We start from the raw sequence: 19,956 nt of genomic DNA on the forward strand, positions 1-19,956 counted from the left end.
TGATGGGACCAGATGCCATGATCTTCATTTTCTGAATATTGAGCTTTAAGCCAACTTTTTCACTCTCCTCTTTCACTTTCATCAAGAGGCTTTTTAGTTCCTCTTCAGTTTCTGCCATAAGAGTGGTGTCATCTGCATATCTGAGGTTATTGATATTTCTCCCAGCCATCTTGATTCCAGCTTGTGCTTCTTCCAGCTCAGCGTTTTTCATGATGTACTCTGCATATAAGTTAAATAAGCAGAATGACAATATACAGCCTTGACATATTCCTTTTCCTATTTGGAATCAGTCTGTTTTTCCATGTGCAGTTCTAACTGTTGCTTCCTGACCTGCATATAGGTTTGTCAAGAGGCAGGTCAGGTGGTCTGGTATTCCCATCTCTTTCCGAATTTTCCACAGTTTATTGGGATCCACATAGTCAAAGGCTTTTGCATAGTCAATAAGGCAGAAATAGATGTTTTTCTGGAACTCTCTTGCTTTTTCCATGATCCAGCGGATGTTGGCCATTTGGTCTCTGGTTCCTCTGCATTTTCTAAAACCAACTTGAACATCTGGAAAGTTCACGGTTCACATACTGCTGAATCCTGGCTTGGAGAATTTTGAGCATTACTTTACTAGCGTGTGAGATGAGTGCAACTGTGCGGTAGTTTGACCAACCTAGATAGCATATTCAAAAGTAGAGACATTACTTTGCCAACAAAGGTCCGTCTAGTCAAGGCTGTGGTTTTTCCGGTGGTCATGTATGGATGTGAAAGTTTGACTGTGAAGAAAGCTGAGTGCTGAAGAATTGATGCTTTTGAACTGTGGTGTTGGAGAAGACTCTTGAGAGTCCCTTGAATTGCAAGGAGATCCAACCAGTCCGTTCTAAAGGAGATCAGTCCTGGGTGTTCATTGGAAGGACTGATGCTGAAGCTGAAACTCCAATACTTTGGCCACCTCATGCAAAGAGTTGACTCATTGGAAAAGACTCTGATGCTGGGAGGCATTGGGGGCAGGAGGAGAAGGGGACGACAGAGGATGAGATGGTTGGATCGCAGCACCAACTTGATGGGCATGAGTTTGGGTAAACTCTGGGAGTTGGTGATGGACAGGGAGGCCTGGCGTGCTGTGAATCATGGGGTCACAAAGAGTCGGACACAACTGAGCGACTGAACTGAACTGAACATCACACAATAATATATTTAGAAATATTTAGTCAAGTCTCCAAAGAAAAACTCTGTTGAGGTTATGGTTGGTATTGACAAAAATCTGTGTACTAATCTGGAGAGAAATCCCATGTTTATTGAATATTGCTACATACCTGTAGAAATGTAACTTGTCCCTTTATCATTTTTTCTTTACTGTTTTTTCAGTGTGGAATTATACATCTATCTAATTAAGGCCATCCCACATTGTTGTTACTATTCAGAAAAGGATCTCTTTTTAAATTTTGTTTTCTAAATTTTTTAGCTTACATATGAAAATATGTACACATGGGTATCTTTTCTTCTAGCACTTTATTTTTATTAATGTCAAGAGTTTAATTGACACCACCTTAAAAAACAAAAAGTAATGACCACTCTCTTGATTTTTACATGTAGGTATGAGGAATTCAAGCCATTATATTTTTTGATGAAAAATATAAAAAAATTCTCTCCCAAATTATTGTGAAAATTCTTCATAATACGCAGGAAACTTTCATTAGCACAATTACAAAAGTTGCTTATATTTTATGACTGGTTGTCTGAATATTGTGCTAATTATTATTATTTTTTAATGTATATTTATTTATTTTATTTGGAGGCTAATTACTTTACAATATTGTATTGGTTTTGCCATACATCAACATGAATCCGCCACAGGTGTACACGTGTTCCCCATCCTGAACCCCCTCCCACCTCCCTCCCCATATCATCCCTCTGGGTCATCCCAGTGCACCAGCCCCGAGCGTCCTGTATCATGCATTGAACCTGGACTGGCGATTCGTTTCACATATGATATTATACATGTTTCAGTGCCATTCTCCCAAATCATCCCACCTTTGCCCTCTCCCACAGAGTCCAAAAGACTGTTCTATTCATCTGTGTCTCTTTTGCTGTCTCACACAGAGGGTTATTGTTACCGTCTTTCTAAATACCATATATATGCATTAGTATACTGTATTGGTGTTTTTCTTTCTGGCTTACTTCAGTCTGTATAATAGGCTCCAGTTTCATCCACCTCATTAGAACTGACTCAAATGTATTCTTTTTAATGGCTGAGTAATACTCCATTGTGTATATGTACCACAGCTTTCTTATCCATTCATCTGCTGATGGACATCTAAGTTGCTTCCATGTCCTGGCTATTATAAACAGTGCTGCAATGAACATTGCGGTACACATGTCTCTTTCAATTCTGGTTTCCTCAGTGTGTATGCCCAGCAGTGGGATTGCTGGGTGATATGGCAGTTCTATTTCTAGTTTTTTAATGAATCTCCACACTGTTCTCCATAGTAGCTGTAGTAGTTTGCATTGCCACCAACAGTGTAAGAGGGTTCCCTTTTCTCCATACCCTCTCCACCATTTATTGCTTGTAGACTTTTGGATAGCAGCCATTCTGACTGGCATGAAATGGTACTTCACTGTGGGTTTGATTTGCATTTCTCTGATAATGATCAAATTGCCAACATCTGCTGGATCATGGAAAAAGGAAGATAGTTCCAGAAAAACATCTATTTCTGCTTTATTGACTATGCCAAAGCCTTTGACTATGTGGATCACAATAAACTGTGGAAAATTCTGAAAGAGATGGGAATACCAGACCACCTAACCTGCCTCTTGAGAAACCTGGATGCAGGTCAGGAAGCAACAGTTAGAACTGCACATGGAACAATATACTGGTTCCAAATAGGAAAAGGAGTACATCAAGGCTGTATACTGTCACCCTGCTTATTTAACTTATATGCAGAGTACATCATGAGAAACACTGGGCTGGAAGAAGCACAAGTTGGAATCAAGATGGCTGGGAGAAATATCAGTAACCTCAGATATGCAGATGACACCACCCTTATGGCAGAAAGTGAGGAGGAACTAAAAAGCCTCTTGATGAAAGTGAAAGAGGAGAGTGAAAAAGTTGGCTTAAAGCTCAACATTCAGAAAACGAAGATCATGGCATCTGGTCCCATCACTTCATGGCAAATAGATGGAGAAACAGTGGAAACAGTGTCAGACTTTTTTGGGGGGGCTCTAAAATCACTGTAGATGGTGATTGCAGCCATGAAATTAAAAGACACTTAGTCCTTGGAAGGAAAGTTATGACTAACCTAGATAGCATATTCAAAGGCAGAGATTACTTTGCCAACAAAGGTCCATCTAGTCAAGGCTATGGTTTTTCCAGTGGTCATGTATGGATGTGAGAGTTGGACTGTGAAGAAAGCTGAGTGCCGAAGAATTGATGCTTTTGAACTGTGGTGTTGGAGAAGACTCTTGAGAGTCCCTTGAATTGCAAGGAGATCCAACCAGTCCGTTCTAAAGGAAATCAGTCCTGAATGTTCATTGGAAGGACTGATGCTGAAGCTGAAACTGCAGTACTTTGACCACCTCATGCAAAGAGTTGACTCATTGGAAAAGACTCTGATGCTGTGAGGGATTGGGGGCAGGAGGAGAAAGGGAGACAGAGGATGAGACGGCTGGATGGCATCACTGACTCGATGAATGTGAGTTTGAGTGAACTCCGGGAGTTGGTGATGGACAGGGAGGCCTGGTATGCTGCAATTCATGGGGTCGCAAAGAGTCAGACATGACTGAGTGACTGAACTGAACTGATTGATAATGAGTGATGTTGAGCATCTTTTCATGTATATGTTAGCCATCTGTATATCTTCTTTGGAGCAATGTCTGTTTAGTTCTTTGGCTCATTTTTTGGTTGGGTTGTTTATTTTTCTGGAATTGAGCTGCAGGAGATGCTTGTATATTTTTGAGATTCATTCTTCGTCAGTTGCTTCATTTCCTATTATTTTCTCCCATTTGAAGGCTGTCTTTTCACCTTGCTTAGAGTTTCCTTTGTTGTGCAAAAGCTTTTAATTTTAATTAGGTCCCATTTGTTTATTTTTGCTTTTATTTCCAATATTCTGAGAGGTGGGTCATAGAGGATCCTTCTGTGATTTATGTCAGAGAGTGTTTTGCCTATGTTCTCCTCTAGGAGTTTTATAGTTTCTGGTTTATATTTAGATCTTTAATCCTTTTTGAGTTTATTTTTGTGTATGGTGTTAGAAAGTGTTCTGGTTTCATTCTTTTACAAGTGGTTGACCAGTTTTCCCAGCACCAGTTGTTAAAGAGATTATCTTTTCTCCATTGTATATTCTTGCCTCCTTTGTCAAAGATAAGGTATCCATAGGTGTGTGGATTTATTACTGGGCTTTCTATTTTGTTTCATTGATCAATATTTCTGTCTTTGTGCCAGTACCATACTGTTATTTGTGCTAATTAATAAGCTTCTTATAATATAGAATTCATGTACAGCACCTCACTGAATTCACTTAGTTTTATATGCATCTTTCCACAAAGATAAATATTGTAATTGATCTTTACAGCTGGCTTATAGCCCCAGGCAAAGAGATATCTCAAGAAAGAATGGTAAGAGAGGAATCCCTTGGGAAGAGTCACTGTCAGGCTTCAAAACTCACTTAATTTCCTTTGGATGTTACTTTTTTTCACCTTCTCATAAGCCAGTGTTTCCAAAACTTGAATCAATTCAGATATTCTGTCAAAATTTGCCGTTTTCTATACTGTTAGTTTTTATAGCTTTCTTGCTTTTGATTTACCTTTTTGGTAATTTAGTTTTTTAAATTGATGTGAAACTTAAACACAATGAAATGCACAGATCTTAAGTGTAGAGTTTGATGAGTTTTTCTTAAGCATATAGACCCATGTAACTACCATTCCAGATTAAAATAGAAAACATTTTCATTACTGCCTAAAATTTTCCTAATCAAAGTTTTTAGATATAAATGTATTCTTTTGATGTGAACTGCATTTTCAAATATAAATAAAATATATATTAATATATAAATTTGTCCATTTATCATTTTAAGTCATCAGTGGAAACCTTCATATAGAAAGTTCTGTTTGTGCTAATTTTAGTTTCCCTGAAAAACTCTGGGTCACTCTAAGGCAATGTTATCAAACTTCCTTCCAGGGGAGTGATTTTAAACAAGATATTCTGTAGTAACTTAAAAACTAAGCCTGCCCTTTAGGTTTCAAGCTTTACCTCTTTTATCTTAAATTAAAATCTATAGGAATTCTGTGGGATAACTATTAGTAGAAAGTATTAAAATCAGACAAAATGGATTAGTTGTTGATATCCAGAACCTTTTATATATTTGTAAGAACAAGGAGTACTCTTGACTTAGAGTACCTCTTTTCTGATGTGGATGATTCTGTTTGTTTCTTAAATAGAAAAGCCTACTTTGGGACTTGTATATTTGCTTAACCCTTTTTCTGACTTGACTTTCAGTTTATGGATCTGATTTCAGCCAAACTGATATCCTGGTAGTTTTCTTAAGATGGTTGATGGGAGTGAGAGGAGTGGGGAATAGAGGGTAAGTGGGCATCAGAGTGTGTATAGCAGAGTGAACACCTCTTTGTTTTTGTTCCCTGGACAGAAGCTGACCACTTCCTAGAGTGAGGTACTGTTCTCCAAGCGGGCAGGTTGTCATTTAGCAGGCAGCTTACACAGGGCCGGTTTTCTGCCACGGGGCTGTGGGGTGCCTCTTGTTGCCATTTGGGGGTTGCAGGTCCCAAGAGTGCTTTGGGAGGTGGGAGTGGCAGGGTTTTCCTAAACTAGTGACCTGTCCCGGTGTACTGATTTACCTGAGAAGATTTAAAATCTAGTTAGGCAGTAAACGGAAATTCATCTCTATCAGTAATATCCTCTCAACTTCTAAGAACTGTTTTCATCCTAATTATTTTAAAATGTCTTCATTTATAATAATAGAAGATTGGCTTAATTTTTCTTTCTCTACATATGATGCCCATTTGAAAATTCACTCAAGGTATGTATTCACTTGGAATTCAAGTTTAGTAATACTTAAAATCCGGTGTCATAGATTCCAGAAATCCAAAACTTTTCAACCATAACTCTCCACATTTTCTATTCTGTAATTTAACTTTGAACCAGAAAGAAAAAAAAAAAAAGCTACAAAATGTGATTGCTCTTTTGTTAAGAAACATAAAGCTGTTCAAGTTGAGTCCTACTAATCACACGAAGAGCAAGTGTTGTCCTTTGCTATTTGGGACTGAAGGTTGTTATGCACCTCTCTTCAGTTTTATTGGTTATATTCATTGCCAGAATAGTTCTTTCTCTTATCCAGAGACACATCTCCAACATCAAGCTACACACACAATGAGTCTGGTTTCTTCTCACCATCACCTTCCTCATCCCATTCCATTAAAACCAAAAACCAGTATTACTAATCCATAGAAGTGTGGTTATTGATATACAATAGGAGTTTGAATAATTAGTATATTTTATAGATTCTAGCTATTGCCCTGAATATTAAAAATTATCTTTCTATGCCTAATGAAATAACTACTATTTTCTAATTGGCAAAGGAAAATTGTTATCACTGGAAGAAAATATGCCAGTGAAAATCAGTAAAGTTTACATATAACTTATTAGAATTAATCTATAATTTCAAATTTATAAACATTTGACCTCTGCCCACAGATCTTCAAATTTTATATTTATTTATATTTTGTTCATAGGTCTTTAAAAACCTATAAATTACTACTTTAAAATTCTTTAAAATATTACTAATTTGGGGGTGATATTTTTATTTTTGTTTATGTATTAATGCTTTCCATGCTTAGTTTCTCAGTTGTGTCCAACTCTTTGTGACCCCATGGACTGTAGCCTGAAAGTTCCTCTGTCCATGGGGATTTTCCTGGCAGAAATTCTAGAGGGTTGTCATGCGCCCCTCCTGGGGATCTTCCCAACTCAGGGATCAAAGCCAGGTCTCCCACATTGCAGGCAGATTCTTTACTGTCTGAGCCATCAGGGAAGCCAATGAATACTGGAGTGGGTAGCCTGTCCCTTCTTCAGGGGATCTTCCCAACCCAGGGATCGAACTGGGATCTCCTGCATTACAGGTGTGTTCTTTACCACCTGAGCTACCAGGGAAGCCCAAATGGAGATGATAATATCAATCTCAAGAAGGTATTGTAATACTGGAATGAGTAACCATTCCCTTCTCCAGGGGATCTTCCCAACCCAGAGATCGAACCCAGGTCTCTCAAATTTCAGGCGGATCCTTTACTGTCTGAGCTGCCAGGAAAGCCCAAATACTTTCACTTTGCTTCAAAAATAATTTTCTCTGTTATGAAATATGTATTTTAGGTACACATCTTAAATCTGTACTCCCCTACATGCTGGAAGCACGTCACCCAGATCAAACAAAAGGAGTTGTAGCTTCTACATTCTTCTATGAATCTAGGTGCAAGAATGTCTTTCGTTTCAAACTCTGGAATCCTCAGAGATCTGATGTAAAGACTTGGATCCAGACAAAATATTTTAAATAATCTTTTTTAAAAAATTATGCTACTGTGCAGTCTGTCTGTCCCTGTATAGGAGAGAGACAATCTTCCTTTGCATGTTGCTGAGGATAAATGTTCAGAATATTTGACAGTAATCATGGGTCAGAGAATCAGACCACCTATCCTCACTAATCAAGTTAATGGAGATAAAAATGGTAAAACCACTAATGAAGGTCTCAACATTTGTTCTTTAGTCCAGAAAAAAATGTAATATGTGTCCTATAATCATTGAATGTCTCAGAACATCTGCTTTTTCGAATTTAATTGAAATAGGTAGATTCTAGAAAGTATTCCTGAGAAACCTTATCTTTTCCCAACATTCCTCTTGCTGAAATATCTAATGACTTAGAAAAAACTGTATAGAAATAGGAATTGTTTTCAACAGACTTGGATTTTTAGGCAGTGTCCAATTGCAGGGCAAATAGTCTAACTTACCAGCTTCATTCAGTCAGATTAACAGCTGACATAAGTTCTACTTTCTTCTGATTTCCATGGGACTCTTTCCTCCATGTTCCTATTAATCCTTCATTTTTTGAAGCTCTCTATAGATATAGTGCAATTTGTGTTGTTTTTTAAAAAAAAAACTTCCTGAATTGCTATGTTCTACCTGTGGTATAGATAGATGGTCAAAGATTGTTAAAAAAAAAAATAATCGAGTGCAAGACTTGAAAATTTATCAGTGATGTATATAACCATTGGAGTTCCCTTGAGGTGTCTGGTACTTCTGTCCTCAACCAGGACTGGGAGGTGTTAACAGCAGGACTTTTCTTGACTTCTGTCTAAGGTGGTCTAGCAGTCAACTTCTATTTTAGGGGGAAACACTGTCCCATGAATGCCAAAGAATTGATACTTTTGAACTGTGGTGTTGGAGAAGACTCTTGAGAGTCCCTTGGACTGCAAGGAAATCCAACCAGTCCATCCTAAAGGAAATCAGTCTTGAGCATTCATTGGAAGAACTGATGCTGAAGCTGAAACTCCAATACTTTGGCCACCTGATGTGAAGAACTGACTCATCTGAAGAGACCCTGATGCTGGGAAAGATTGAGGGCAGGAGAAGGGGACGACAGAGGATGAGATAGTTGGATGGCATCACTGACTCAGTGGACATGAGTTTGAGTAAACTCCAGGAGTTGGTGATGGACAGGGAGGCCTGGCGTGCTGCAGTCCATGGGGTCTCAAAGAGTCAGACATGACTGAGTGACTGAACTGAACTGAACTGATTCTCCCATGCCTCAGGTCACTGCTTGAGCATACACTCCAGTGTTTTCTCTGGTAAGCTCTTCATGCAGAGAAATCCACAGACCAGTAGTATGAACTTACACATGGCTGAAGAGAGTGCAAGGGACAGCTAGAGGTTGATAAATCATGTTGCCAGGGACTGGTCTCTGATACTGTCCAAACCTCACAGGAACACCCCTCTGCTGAAGACTGACCTGACTGAAGCATTGGTCATTGGCTGCCATCTATGTAAGAAACACCGATTTGTAGATGATCTGTTGAAATCATGCTTAAAATAAGACTAGAAAATGATCATTTCAACCTTCCCTTCTTTTCGAAGAAGTGTTAAAAACAAATATTCTCTGGGCCCGAAGACTTAACTTTATTATTTGTTCTCCCAAGGTACTCAGATTAAGTAATAACCATCATTTACAATGTTTCATGAAACCAGTTTTCATCCTATTCCAAGCATATATTTCCCAGAAGATTTACCAAAGGGGAATGAGAATATTGGCTTTTCCTTCTATATAATGACTTTTGACAGGAGTTTATGTACATTATTCAAGGTACAGATTCATTCTTCTGTCAAAATAGGCAGCTCTTTAGTGATTATTGACTGACAATTATTCTCAGAAGATTACAAAATGTATTTATGTATTCAGTGAGCATAAAATGCTGATCAAAACTTTACGCCCTCAAATTTAATACAGCTAACAAACTTGTTCTTCTCACTAAAGAGATTTTTAATTTCAGGACTTCCCTGGCAGGCCAGTGTTTACCACTTCATGCTCCCACTGCTCGTTCAATTGCTGATCATGGAACTAAGATCCCACATGCCATGTGGCCAAAAAAAAAAAAAAAAAGATATTTAATTTAGATGAGGAAATGGGCAATGTCAAGTCAGTTTTGCAGATTACATGAATCCGATATAAATAAAATTCTTATAGATTTTTTGTCCTTTGCAATTAAAGGCAATTCTATCATTTGCCATTCTAGTTTGCAGTCCTAATTATCATTAAATATATATTTTCCTTTTCAGTAAATGGCATATGTTCTGTATATATACACTTCTTTGTTTTACATCCAACAAGAAAAGAATTAATACTTGCTTTGTTTTTGTTAAAATCAATGATACTTACCTAGTAATATATTTGTTTGGATGGTATTAAAATCAATGATACTTACCTAGCAATATATTTGTCTGGATGGTGCCGGCTAGGTCAGTCACCTGAAGAGCTTATTTAAGTACGGATTCTGGGCTCCACCCCCAGACTATCTGATTTGGGGTGGGTATATTTGCATTTCTAACAAGCTCTCAGGTGTTACTGATTCTGTCCTGTCATGGCTCTAGTTCTGAATAGCATTGGCTGGACAACATAGGTCAGTCAGCTTTGCAACACAGGAAGAGAAGGAGAAGACATGGAGTAGATAAAGTAGATCTTTCATATCTACTTGTAGTGGGTTGGATGGTAGCCTCCAAAAGATAGGTCCACCAGGATCCTCAGAATGTGACCTTATTTGGAATAAGGATCTTTGCACATCCATTGGGTAAGGATTTTGAGATGAATTCATCTTGGTTAATGTGGGCCCTCCATCCAATGACAAGTGTTCTTATAAGAGACACACATCTATCCTTCAGAATAGTAAGAAAATAAACTTTTGGTACTTCACCAAATTTGTGGTAACTTGTTATGGCAGATTTGGAAAACTGATCTATGACCAAAGTCCAACCATATCAAAGTGCCAAGTACCCTCTGTCATATGGTTTAATGAAAAAGGAGACTCCTGACCAGGTAGACTAGTATAACAGTGAAATAGTGACTGCACATCACCTAATTTCTAAGCACTGTTGGATACTTTCTGGCATGTTATTTAATTTAATCTCCCCTCATATGCCTTGAGGTAGAAGGCTCATTTAGTTAGAAAATATTTAATAAATATTTTTATTTATTAAAAACAAAGGAAATAAAAATATCCTTATGCCAAGCTCTTGCTGGATGTTAGAGAGGTCAGTGACTCACTGAAGGTGACCTTGCTGGTAGGTGCCAGGGTCTAGATGAATCCTTTCAGATTCAGTGCCTATCCCCATCCACTATACATCATCAAAGGCTAGAGGAAGAGGCACACTTCGGTTCAGTTCAGTTGCTCAGTCGTGTCTGACTCTTTGAGACCCCATGGACTGCAGTATGCCAGGCCCCCCGTCCATCACCAACTCCTGGAGTTAACTCAAACTCATGTCCATCAAGTCAGTGATGCCATCCAACCATCTCATCCTCTGTCGCCCCCTTCTCCTCCTGCCTTCAATCTTTTCCAGCATCAGGTCTTTCCAAATGAGTCAGTTCTTCTCATCAGGTGGCCAGAGTATTGGAGTTTCAGCTTCAGCATCAGTCCTTCCAATGAATGCTTAGGATTGATTTCCTTTAGGATGGACTGGTTGGATCTCCTTGCAGTCCAAGGGACTCTCAAGAGTCTTCTCCAACACCACAGTTCAAAAGCATCAATTCTTCAGTGCTCAGCTTTCTTTATGGTCCAAATCTCACAGCTATACGTGACTACTGGAAAAACCAAAGAGGCAAGGGCATCTGAGGAGTGTTAAACAAAGTAGAGAGGAATTTATTATCACCAACACAACTCACCCTCATTTATGGAAGTTGTCTAATAGTATTTCTCTCTACTAATACCTATAAAACACTTTTCACTTTGTTACCTATGGTTTTTCCAGTAGTCATATATGAATGTGACCGTTGGATCATAAAGAAAGTTGAGCACCAAAAAACGGATGCTTTTGCATTGTGATGCTGGAGAAGACTCTTGAAAATCCCTTTGAAAGTAAGGAGATCAAACCAGTCAATCCTAAAGGAAATTAACACTGAATATTCATTGGAAGGACTGACGCTACAGCTGAAGCTCCAATACTTTGGCCACTTGATGCACAGAACCAATTCATTGGGAAAGACTCTGATGCTGGGAAAGATTGAAGGCAGGAGGAGAAGGGGACAACAGAGAATGAGATGGTTGGATAGCATCACTGACTGAATGGACATGAGTTTGAGCAAACTCTGGGAGATAGTGGAGGACAGCGGAGCCTGGTGTGCTACAGTTCATGAGGTTACAAAGAGTCTGACATGACTTTGCGGCTGAACAACAACCTTGTTACCTGAATTTCATTTCCACTTGTGACCACCACCCTTTTGCTTCATATTCAAATATGCATATAATGTGAGCTGATCCTAAATAGCAAGATAGAAATAAAGTGTTACAATGTCTTTGTGGATGTAGACCATTGATTTAAACAATAGTATTTTTATATGCTTTTTTTTTTTTTTACCATATAAATATGTAAAGCAGTCTTGGAAAAGCTATATGAATATCATGTGTGAAAGTTGCCCAGTCATATTGGACTCTGCAACCCCGTGGGCTATATACAGTCCATGGAATTCTCCGGGCCAGAATACTGGAGTGGGTAGCCATTCCCTTCTCCAGGGGATCTTTCCAACCCAGGAATCGAATCTAGGTCTTCTGCATTGCAGGCAGATTCTTTACTGTCTGAGCCACCAGGGACCTTGAGGTTAAGATCACAAAAAGAAGACCACTTAAATCTCTAGTATCATAATAATATGAACTTCCTGAATGTTTCATACAAACTTCCTTTGAGAGATTATTAAGATATAACTTTTTAATGAGAAATAAATTTAAATTATCCCATTTTACCTGTAAATTCTTCATCAGGTTTCTCCTTGTAATTCTGTTTCTCTGTGTATATTTTAAGGCTAAGAGTTTGGTATACACAGGTTAAGGACTGTTATATTTAGATGGTAGATTGTTTCTTTTAGCATTAAGGAATAACCCTTTTTATCTTTGATTATGCTTTTTGCCTTAACATCTGCTTTTTTCTAACAGTAGTATTGCTATACCAGGTTCCTTTTGTTATTAATCATTAATATATTCTGTCTCCTTTCTTTCAATTTTTCCAAGTCACTGCATTAAAAAATATTTTTACCTTTATTCTTGCCAGGAAGGTGTAACTTAATTTTAAACTATAAAACTCAGTGGTTTTTAATATACTAACAGTTGTACAAGCATTACTACTATCTGATTTCAGAACATTTTTTCATACTACCAAAAGAAAACCTGATATTTGTTAGAAATCACTACTCATTTCCACATCCCACGGTCCTTGGCTATCAGTAATGTACTTCTGTGTCTGTAGATTTGCCTTTTCTGGGCATTTCAAATAAGTGAAATCATTGAACATGTGGCCTTTTGTGTCTGACTTTTTTAACTTTTTACTTTGCATAATGATCTCAGGATTCATCCATGTTGTAGTATGTGTCAGTGGTTCATTATTTATAAAAGCAACATCATATGTCATTATATGGATAACCAGGCTTCCCCAGTGACTCAATGGTAAAGAATCTGCCTGCAATTCAGGAGATGCAGGAGATGAAGGTTCAATCTCTGTGTCAGGAAGATCCCCTAGAGGAGGACAGGGCAACCCGATCCAGTATTCTTGCCAGGAAGATCCCATGGCCAGAACAGCCTGGAAGGCTATGGTCCTTGGGGTCACAAAGAGTCAGACACGACTGAAGTGACTGAGTACACGTATGGATATACCACATATTCAGTTCAGTTCAGTCACTCAGTCACGTCCAACTCTTTGCGACCCCATGAATTGCAGCACGCCAGGCCTCCCTGTCCATCACCAACTCCCAGAGTTCATTCAGACTCATGTCCATCGAGTCAGTGATGCCATCCAGCCATCTCATCCTCTGTCGTCCCCTTCTCCTCCTGCCCCCAATCCCTCCCAGCATCAGAGTCTTTTCCAATGAGTCAACTCTTCGCATGAGGTGGCCAAAGTACTGGAGTTTCAGCTTTAGCATCATTCCTTCCAAAGAAATCCCAGGGCTGATCTTCAGAATGGACTGGTTGGATCTCCTTGCAGTCCAAGGGACTCTCAAGAGTCTTCTCCAACACCACAGTTCAAAAGCATATGGACATTTAAATTCTTTCTACTTTTGGATTATCATGAATAATGCTGTTATTCACATTTATAGTTTCATAGTTATGACCAGACACAATCTTTTACATGTGTATATGATTCATTTATGTTGGGTATATACCTAGGAGTGGAATTGCTGGATCATAGGGTAACTCTACACTTAACATATTGAGGAGTTATCACACTGTATTCCACAATGGCTCCCCCATTCCACATTCCCACCAGCAGTGTATGAGGGTTCCCATTTTCCCACCACCTTCTTGTCTTTGCTGAGACATTAAGACCCCATCCCAAGTCCCTTTGGCCCTTTCCTGATACAGATTCCCTGGAGGCCTTCCACATGTCAGTTCCTAACATACAGATTTACATTCCACATGTTTCTGGCCTTTGAATATTTCTTTCTTTCTTTAAAGATCATAAGTGTATTAAAATTTAAAAGTTGTCTTACTTAATGTTTTTGTATGTTTGTGAAGTGAGGAAGGGAGAGTCTATATAAGGGTAGACATTTGTATAGGATCAGTCAACTGTTCCCGGAAGTTGAGCAGGTGAGTGCAATTACAGCAATTGTTGACTTGGAATTACAGGTGTGTTTACAGCTGGGAGCCAGAGTTTCTCTTCGGGGCTAAATTACTCAGACTGTATGCTGCTGCTGCTGCTGCTGCTAAGTCACTTCAGTCGTGTCCGACTCTGTGCAACCTCATGGACTGCAGCCTACCAGGCTCCTCCGTCCATGGGATTTTCCAGGCAAGAGTACTGGAGTGGGGTGCCATTGCCTTCTCCGACTCAGACTGTGTAGGATCCATTATTATGCTGAGCTCATCATATCCCACGTGAACTAACACATCTTTTTGTTAACGGTTATCTTTTTACAGGTGCAAATTTCCAAAAATAACACTGAAAAGAAAAATCCCAAATTTAGAAAAAGGAAAAGGTATGTTTTTTTTAATGAAAAATTATTATGATAAAATATATATATGGTTTAATTTTTATATGACATTTCCCCTGATTCTTTTTTTTTAATTTATTTATTTTAATTGGAGGCTAATTACTTTACAATATTGTAGTGGTTTTGCCATACATTGACATGAATCAGCCATGGGTGTACATGTGTTCCCCATCCTGAACCCCCCTCCCACCTCCCTCCCCATCCCATCCCTCAGGGTCATCCCAGTGCACCAGCCTTGAGCACCCTGTCTCACGCATTGAACCTGGACTGGCGATCGATTTCACATATAATATACATGTTTTGATGCTATTCTCTCAAATCATCCCATCCTCGCCTTCTCCCACAGAGTCCAAAAGTCTGTTCTTTATGTCTGTATCTCTTTTGCTGTCTCGCATATAGGGTCATCATTACCATCTTTCTAAATTCCGTATATATGCATTAATATACAGTATTGGTGTTTTTATTTCTGACTGACTTCACTCTGTATAATAGGCTCCAGTTTCATCCACCTCATTAGAACTGATTCAAATGCATTCTTTTATGTACCACAGCCTTCTTATCCATTTGTCTCCCGATAGACATCTAGGTTGCTTCCATGTCCTGGCTATTATAAACTGTGCTGCGATGAACATTGGGGTACACGTGTCTCTTTCAATTCTGGTTTCCTCGGTGTGTATGCCCAGCAGAGAGATTGCTGGGTCATATGGCAGTTCTATTTCCAGTTTTTTGAGGAATCCCCACACTGTTCTCCATGGTGGCTGTACTAGTTTGCATTCCCACCAACAGTGTAAGAGGGTTCCCTTTTCTCCACACCCTCTCCATCATTTATTGCTTGTAGACTTTTGGATCACAGCCATTCTGACTGGCATGAGATGGTACCTCATTGTGGTTTTGATTTGCATTTCTCTGATAATGAGTGATGTTGAGCATCTTTTCATGTGTCTGTTAGCCATCTGTATGTCTTTTTTGGAGAAATGTCTGTTTAGTTCTTTGGCCCATTTTTTGATTGGGTCATTTATTTTTCTGGAATTGAGCTGCAGGAGATGCTTGTATATTTTTGAGATTAGTTGTTTGTCAGTTGCTTCATTTGCTATTATTTTCTCCCATTCTGAAGGCTGTCTTTTCACCTTGCTTAGAGTTTCCTTTGTTGTGCAAAAGGTTTTAAGTTTACTTAGGTCCCATTTGTTTATTTTTGCTTTTATTTCCATTACTCTGGGAGGTGGGTCATAGAGGATCCTGCTGTGATTTATGTCAGACAGTGTTTTGCCTGTGTTTTCCTCTAGGAGTTTTATAGTTTCTGGTCTTTTTTTTTTTTTTTTTAGTTTCTGGTCTTACATTTAGATCTTTAATCCATTTTGAGTTTATTTTTGTGTATGGTGTTAGAAAGTGTTCTAGTTTCATTCTTTTACAAGTGGTTGACCAGTTTTCCCAGCACCACTTGTTAAAGAGATTGTCTTTTCTCCATTGTATATTCTTGCCTCCTTTGTCAAAGATAAGGTGTCCATAGGTGCATGGATTTATCTCTGGGCTTTCTATTTTGTTCCATTGATCTATTTTTCTGTCTTTGTGCCAATACTGTACTATTTTGATGACTGTAGCTTTGTAGTATAGTCTGAAATCAGGAAGGTTGATTCCTCCAGTTCCATTCTTTTTTCTCAAGATTATTTTGGCTATTCAAGGTTTTTTGTATTTCCATACAAATTGTGAAGTTATTTGTTCTAGTTCTCTGAAAAATACCATTGGTAGCTTGATAGGGATTGCATTGAATCTATAGATTGCTTTGAGTAGTATACTCATTTTCACTGTATTGATTCTTCCAATCCATGAACATGGTATATTTCTCCATTAGTGTCCTCTTTGATTTCTTTCACCAGTGTTTTATAGTTTTCTATATATAGGTCTTTTGTTTCTTTAGGTAGATTTATCCCTAAGTATTTTATTCTTTTCATTGCAATGGTGAATGGAATTGTTTCCTTAATTTCTCTTTCTTTCCTCTCATTGTTAGTGTATAGGAATGCAAGGGATTTCCGTGTGTTAATTTTATATCCTGCAACTTTACTATATTCATTGATTAGCTCTAGTAATTTTCTGGTGGAGTCTAGGGTTTTCTATATAGAGGATCATGTCATCTGCAAACAGTGAGAGTTTTACTTCTTCTTTTCCAATCTGGATTCCTTTAGTTTCTTTTTCTTTTCTAATTGCTGTGGCCCAAACTTCCAAAACTATGTTGAATAGTAGTGGTGAGAATGGGCACCCTTGTCTTGTTCCTGACTTTGGGAGAAGTGCCTTCAAATTTTCACCATTGAGAATAATGTTTGCTGTGGGTTTATCATATTTGGCTTTTATTATGTTGAGGTATGTTCCTTCTGTGCCTGCTTTCTGGAGGGTTTTTATCATAAATAGATGTTGAATTTTGTCAAAGACTTTCTCTGCATCTATTGAGATAATCATATGGTTTTTATCTTTCAATTCATTAATGTGGTGCATCACATTGATTGATTTGCAAATGTTGAAGAATCCTTGCATCCCTGGGATAAAGCCCACTTGGTCATGATGTGTGATCTTTTTAATAAGTTGTTGGATTCTGTTTGCTAGAATTTTGTTAAGGATTTTTGCATCTATGTTCATCAGTGATATTGGCCTGTAGTTTTCTTTTTTTGTGACATCTTTGTCAGGTTTTGGTATTAGGGTGATGGTGGCCTCATAGAATGAGTTTGGAAGTTTACCTTCCTCTTCCCCTGATTCTTGATTCTGTTTCTCTAGGGAACTATGTTCTAAATTTTCTAAAAGAATTAATAATATAAGTAGTATTCTTAGAAGTATGGAGAAAGTTTTATGTTTGTACAGATGTATTGAACTGTAAGTTTCAAAGATTAATATCATGTGAGTGACCAGATGAGAAACAGGTTTTAAATTTAAACATAGGTAGTACAAACCAGAAACAAGGTTGTATAATAAGTCATGGATAACAAGTTTTAGTGTTTATCATTGAACCAATTGCATAGGTTTTTTATTTTTTTATTGAATGGTAAGCAGTGCTTTGTGAAAAGGAGTCCTACTTAAAGACTGGCTTGATATGATAGTCCTTCTTTTCTTTTTTGTCCTTTTTCTGAAGATGAATAATTGCATTTTATAAAGGACTTTCACTTCCTAATCTCAGTTACCCTTCACAGTAACCCTATCAAATAAGTATGAAGTGTATCATAATTATGTCCTTTTAAAAGATAAAGAATTTATGGCTTAAAGAAGTTATGTGACTTTCTTAGGATCTTCTGGTTAGAGAAGATGTGCCTGAACAAATGTTTTCTGACTCTAAATCATCAGTACAGTATACTGGGAAAAGCATGGGTTTTGCAGTTTGACAGAATTCATTTCTGTCATTTTCAACCATTTTCCTATGTTGTCAAATTTCTCAATTTCTCAGGGCCTCAGTTTCTTCATAAAATGAGAGTAACAATAACTTAGTAGGTTTTTGGAGGGAGGATTATATGAAATAGGCTATGTAAAGTGCTGGGTAGCTTGTTAGTATGGAGAAGGCAATGGCACCCCACTCCAGTACTCTTGCCTGGAAAATCCCATGGATGGAGGAGCCTGGTAGGTTGCAGTCCATGGGGTCACTGAGGGCCAGACATGACTGAGCGACTTCACTTTCACTTTTCACTTTCATGCACTGGAGAAGGAAATGGCAACCCACTCCAGTGTTCTTGCCTGGAGAATCCCAGGGACAAGGCATCCTGGTGGGCTGCCATCTATGGGGTCGCACAGAGTCAGACACGACTGAAGTGACTCAGCAGCAGCACCAGCAGCTTGTTAGTACTTCTCACCTAGTGAGAGCTCAAATCAATATTATTCCCCTTTGGGTTTTCACTGCCCTTATTACTGTGTAAAACAACCCTAAAAAAAGATACTTCAAGGTAAGAAATATATATTCATAATTTACTGTTACCAGTATTCATGAATGATCATTTAAATATCCATGCTTGTTCTTAAAAAGTAAATCTGTCAAATTCTTTTTCCAGGAAAGCTGTTTTAAAATCCTCTTTTGAAAATGTTTGTTCAGATGATGCCTTATCAAAGGAAAACATGGGTATGTGAAGGCCTGTCTTGCTTTTAGTTCTTTTACCTATATTTAATTCCACCAAACGTGATTGTAGTCCTTTGAAGAAAACAAAATGTACATGTATATGTATATGAGAAACATTAGTGGCGTTCTGGTATTAATTTACATACTAGGGCTTTTCCATTGTCTTTAAATTTCTATCCTCTCAAATTAAATTTTGTCTGGCTTTGTCATATGTTTGATTTTTTTTTTTAAATAAAGCACTAGCAGTTATAGGAGGAAATACCAACATCAGTACATTTCAGTCTAGAATTCTCTGTTCCACATTTAGTCAGGGCTGCCAAAGGAGGGAAGAAAAGCAGAGCCTGGTGCTCCCAGCTCAACTTGTCGTGGGTGCTAGAGCACTGTAAGGAGAAGGTGGCCTGTAGGGGGAAAAGCTTTTCTTTCAGAAGCACTTTACTCTTTCTACATTTTCCTTGGTCTTGAAAAGAGGCACGTGCTTGTTTGCAAGGTGGAACTTCGGCAGCCACACAAAGAGGTTTCATAGCCGATTAAACCCAGAGAAGCTTTTGGTCCTCACTTCCTCTCCTGTAGCCACTCCCACATCCTATGTGGCTAAATGCGCCATTTGTACAGTCTCATGGAACGGAAGGAAGGACAGAGTGGTTATTTTATATCTTCCTTTTCTCTCCTAAACCACTACAGAATTCTGTTGCTCTCCTCTTAAACTTACTGCTCCTGCTTTCCTGCTAATTAAGGTACCTCCTTTTTTGCGGAGGGAGTGCAGCTCTGTTCCTTTGCCTCACATGATCAGCTCACATATTCCTGTAGAAACAAAAGTCATTTTATCCCTAGAGTGAGTTCCCAGTAGGTGACCCTGACACCACAGCTGGATCATCCTCCCCTCCAACTGGCACAGGATCCTTCAGGAGAGATCCTAGGGCACCAGGGATCCAGGGACCAGAAGTGACTGCCCGGTCAGTAGTTTCCGTGCTGCCTGGCTCTGAAAGCCTCAGTAGCTCACTGGTCTGTGTCTCACTCCTCCAGTGCCATTTGAACTGAAGAGCAGAGCCATCTCATCTTCTATGTTCTCTGTCCACTTCCTGAAAGAGTGGTGCTTTTTCAGTAGTTTGCATCCTCTTCAAATTCTTTATTTACTACTCATATTTCTGTGGCTTC

General features: G+C 38.5%; 1 protein-coding gene across 5 annotated transcripts in view; it reads left to right on the forward strand.

Annotated features, from left to right (window-relative positions):
* ZCWPW2 (zinc finger CW-type and PWWP domain containing 2) overlaps positions 1-19,956 on the forward strand; it is a 189,092-nt gene that overhangs the window by 117,922 nt on the left and 51,214 nt on the right. For all 5 annotated transcript variants that reach the window (XM_061395708.1, XM_061395706.1, XM_061395705.1 and 2 more), the window contains 2 exons: positions 14,644-14,702; positions 18,737-18,804. In XM_061395708.1, the coding sequence (XP_061251692.1) occupies positions 14,644-14,702; positions 18,737-18,804 (127 nt within the window). The remainder of the gene's footprint in view (positions 1-14,643; positions 14,703-18,736; positions 18,805-19,956) is intronic.

The sequence above is a fragment of the Bos javanicus genome, chromosome 22 (assembly GCF_032452875.1).
Source record: "Bos javanicus breed banteng chromosome 22, ARS-OSU_banteng_1.0, whole genome shotgun sequence".
Taxonomy (NCBI): domain Eukaryota; kingdom Metazoa; phylum Chordata; class Mammalia; order Artiodactyla; family Bovidae; genus Bos; species Bos javanicus.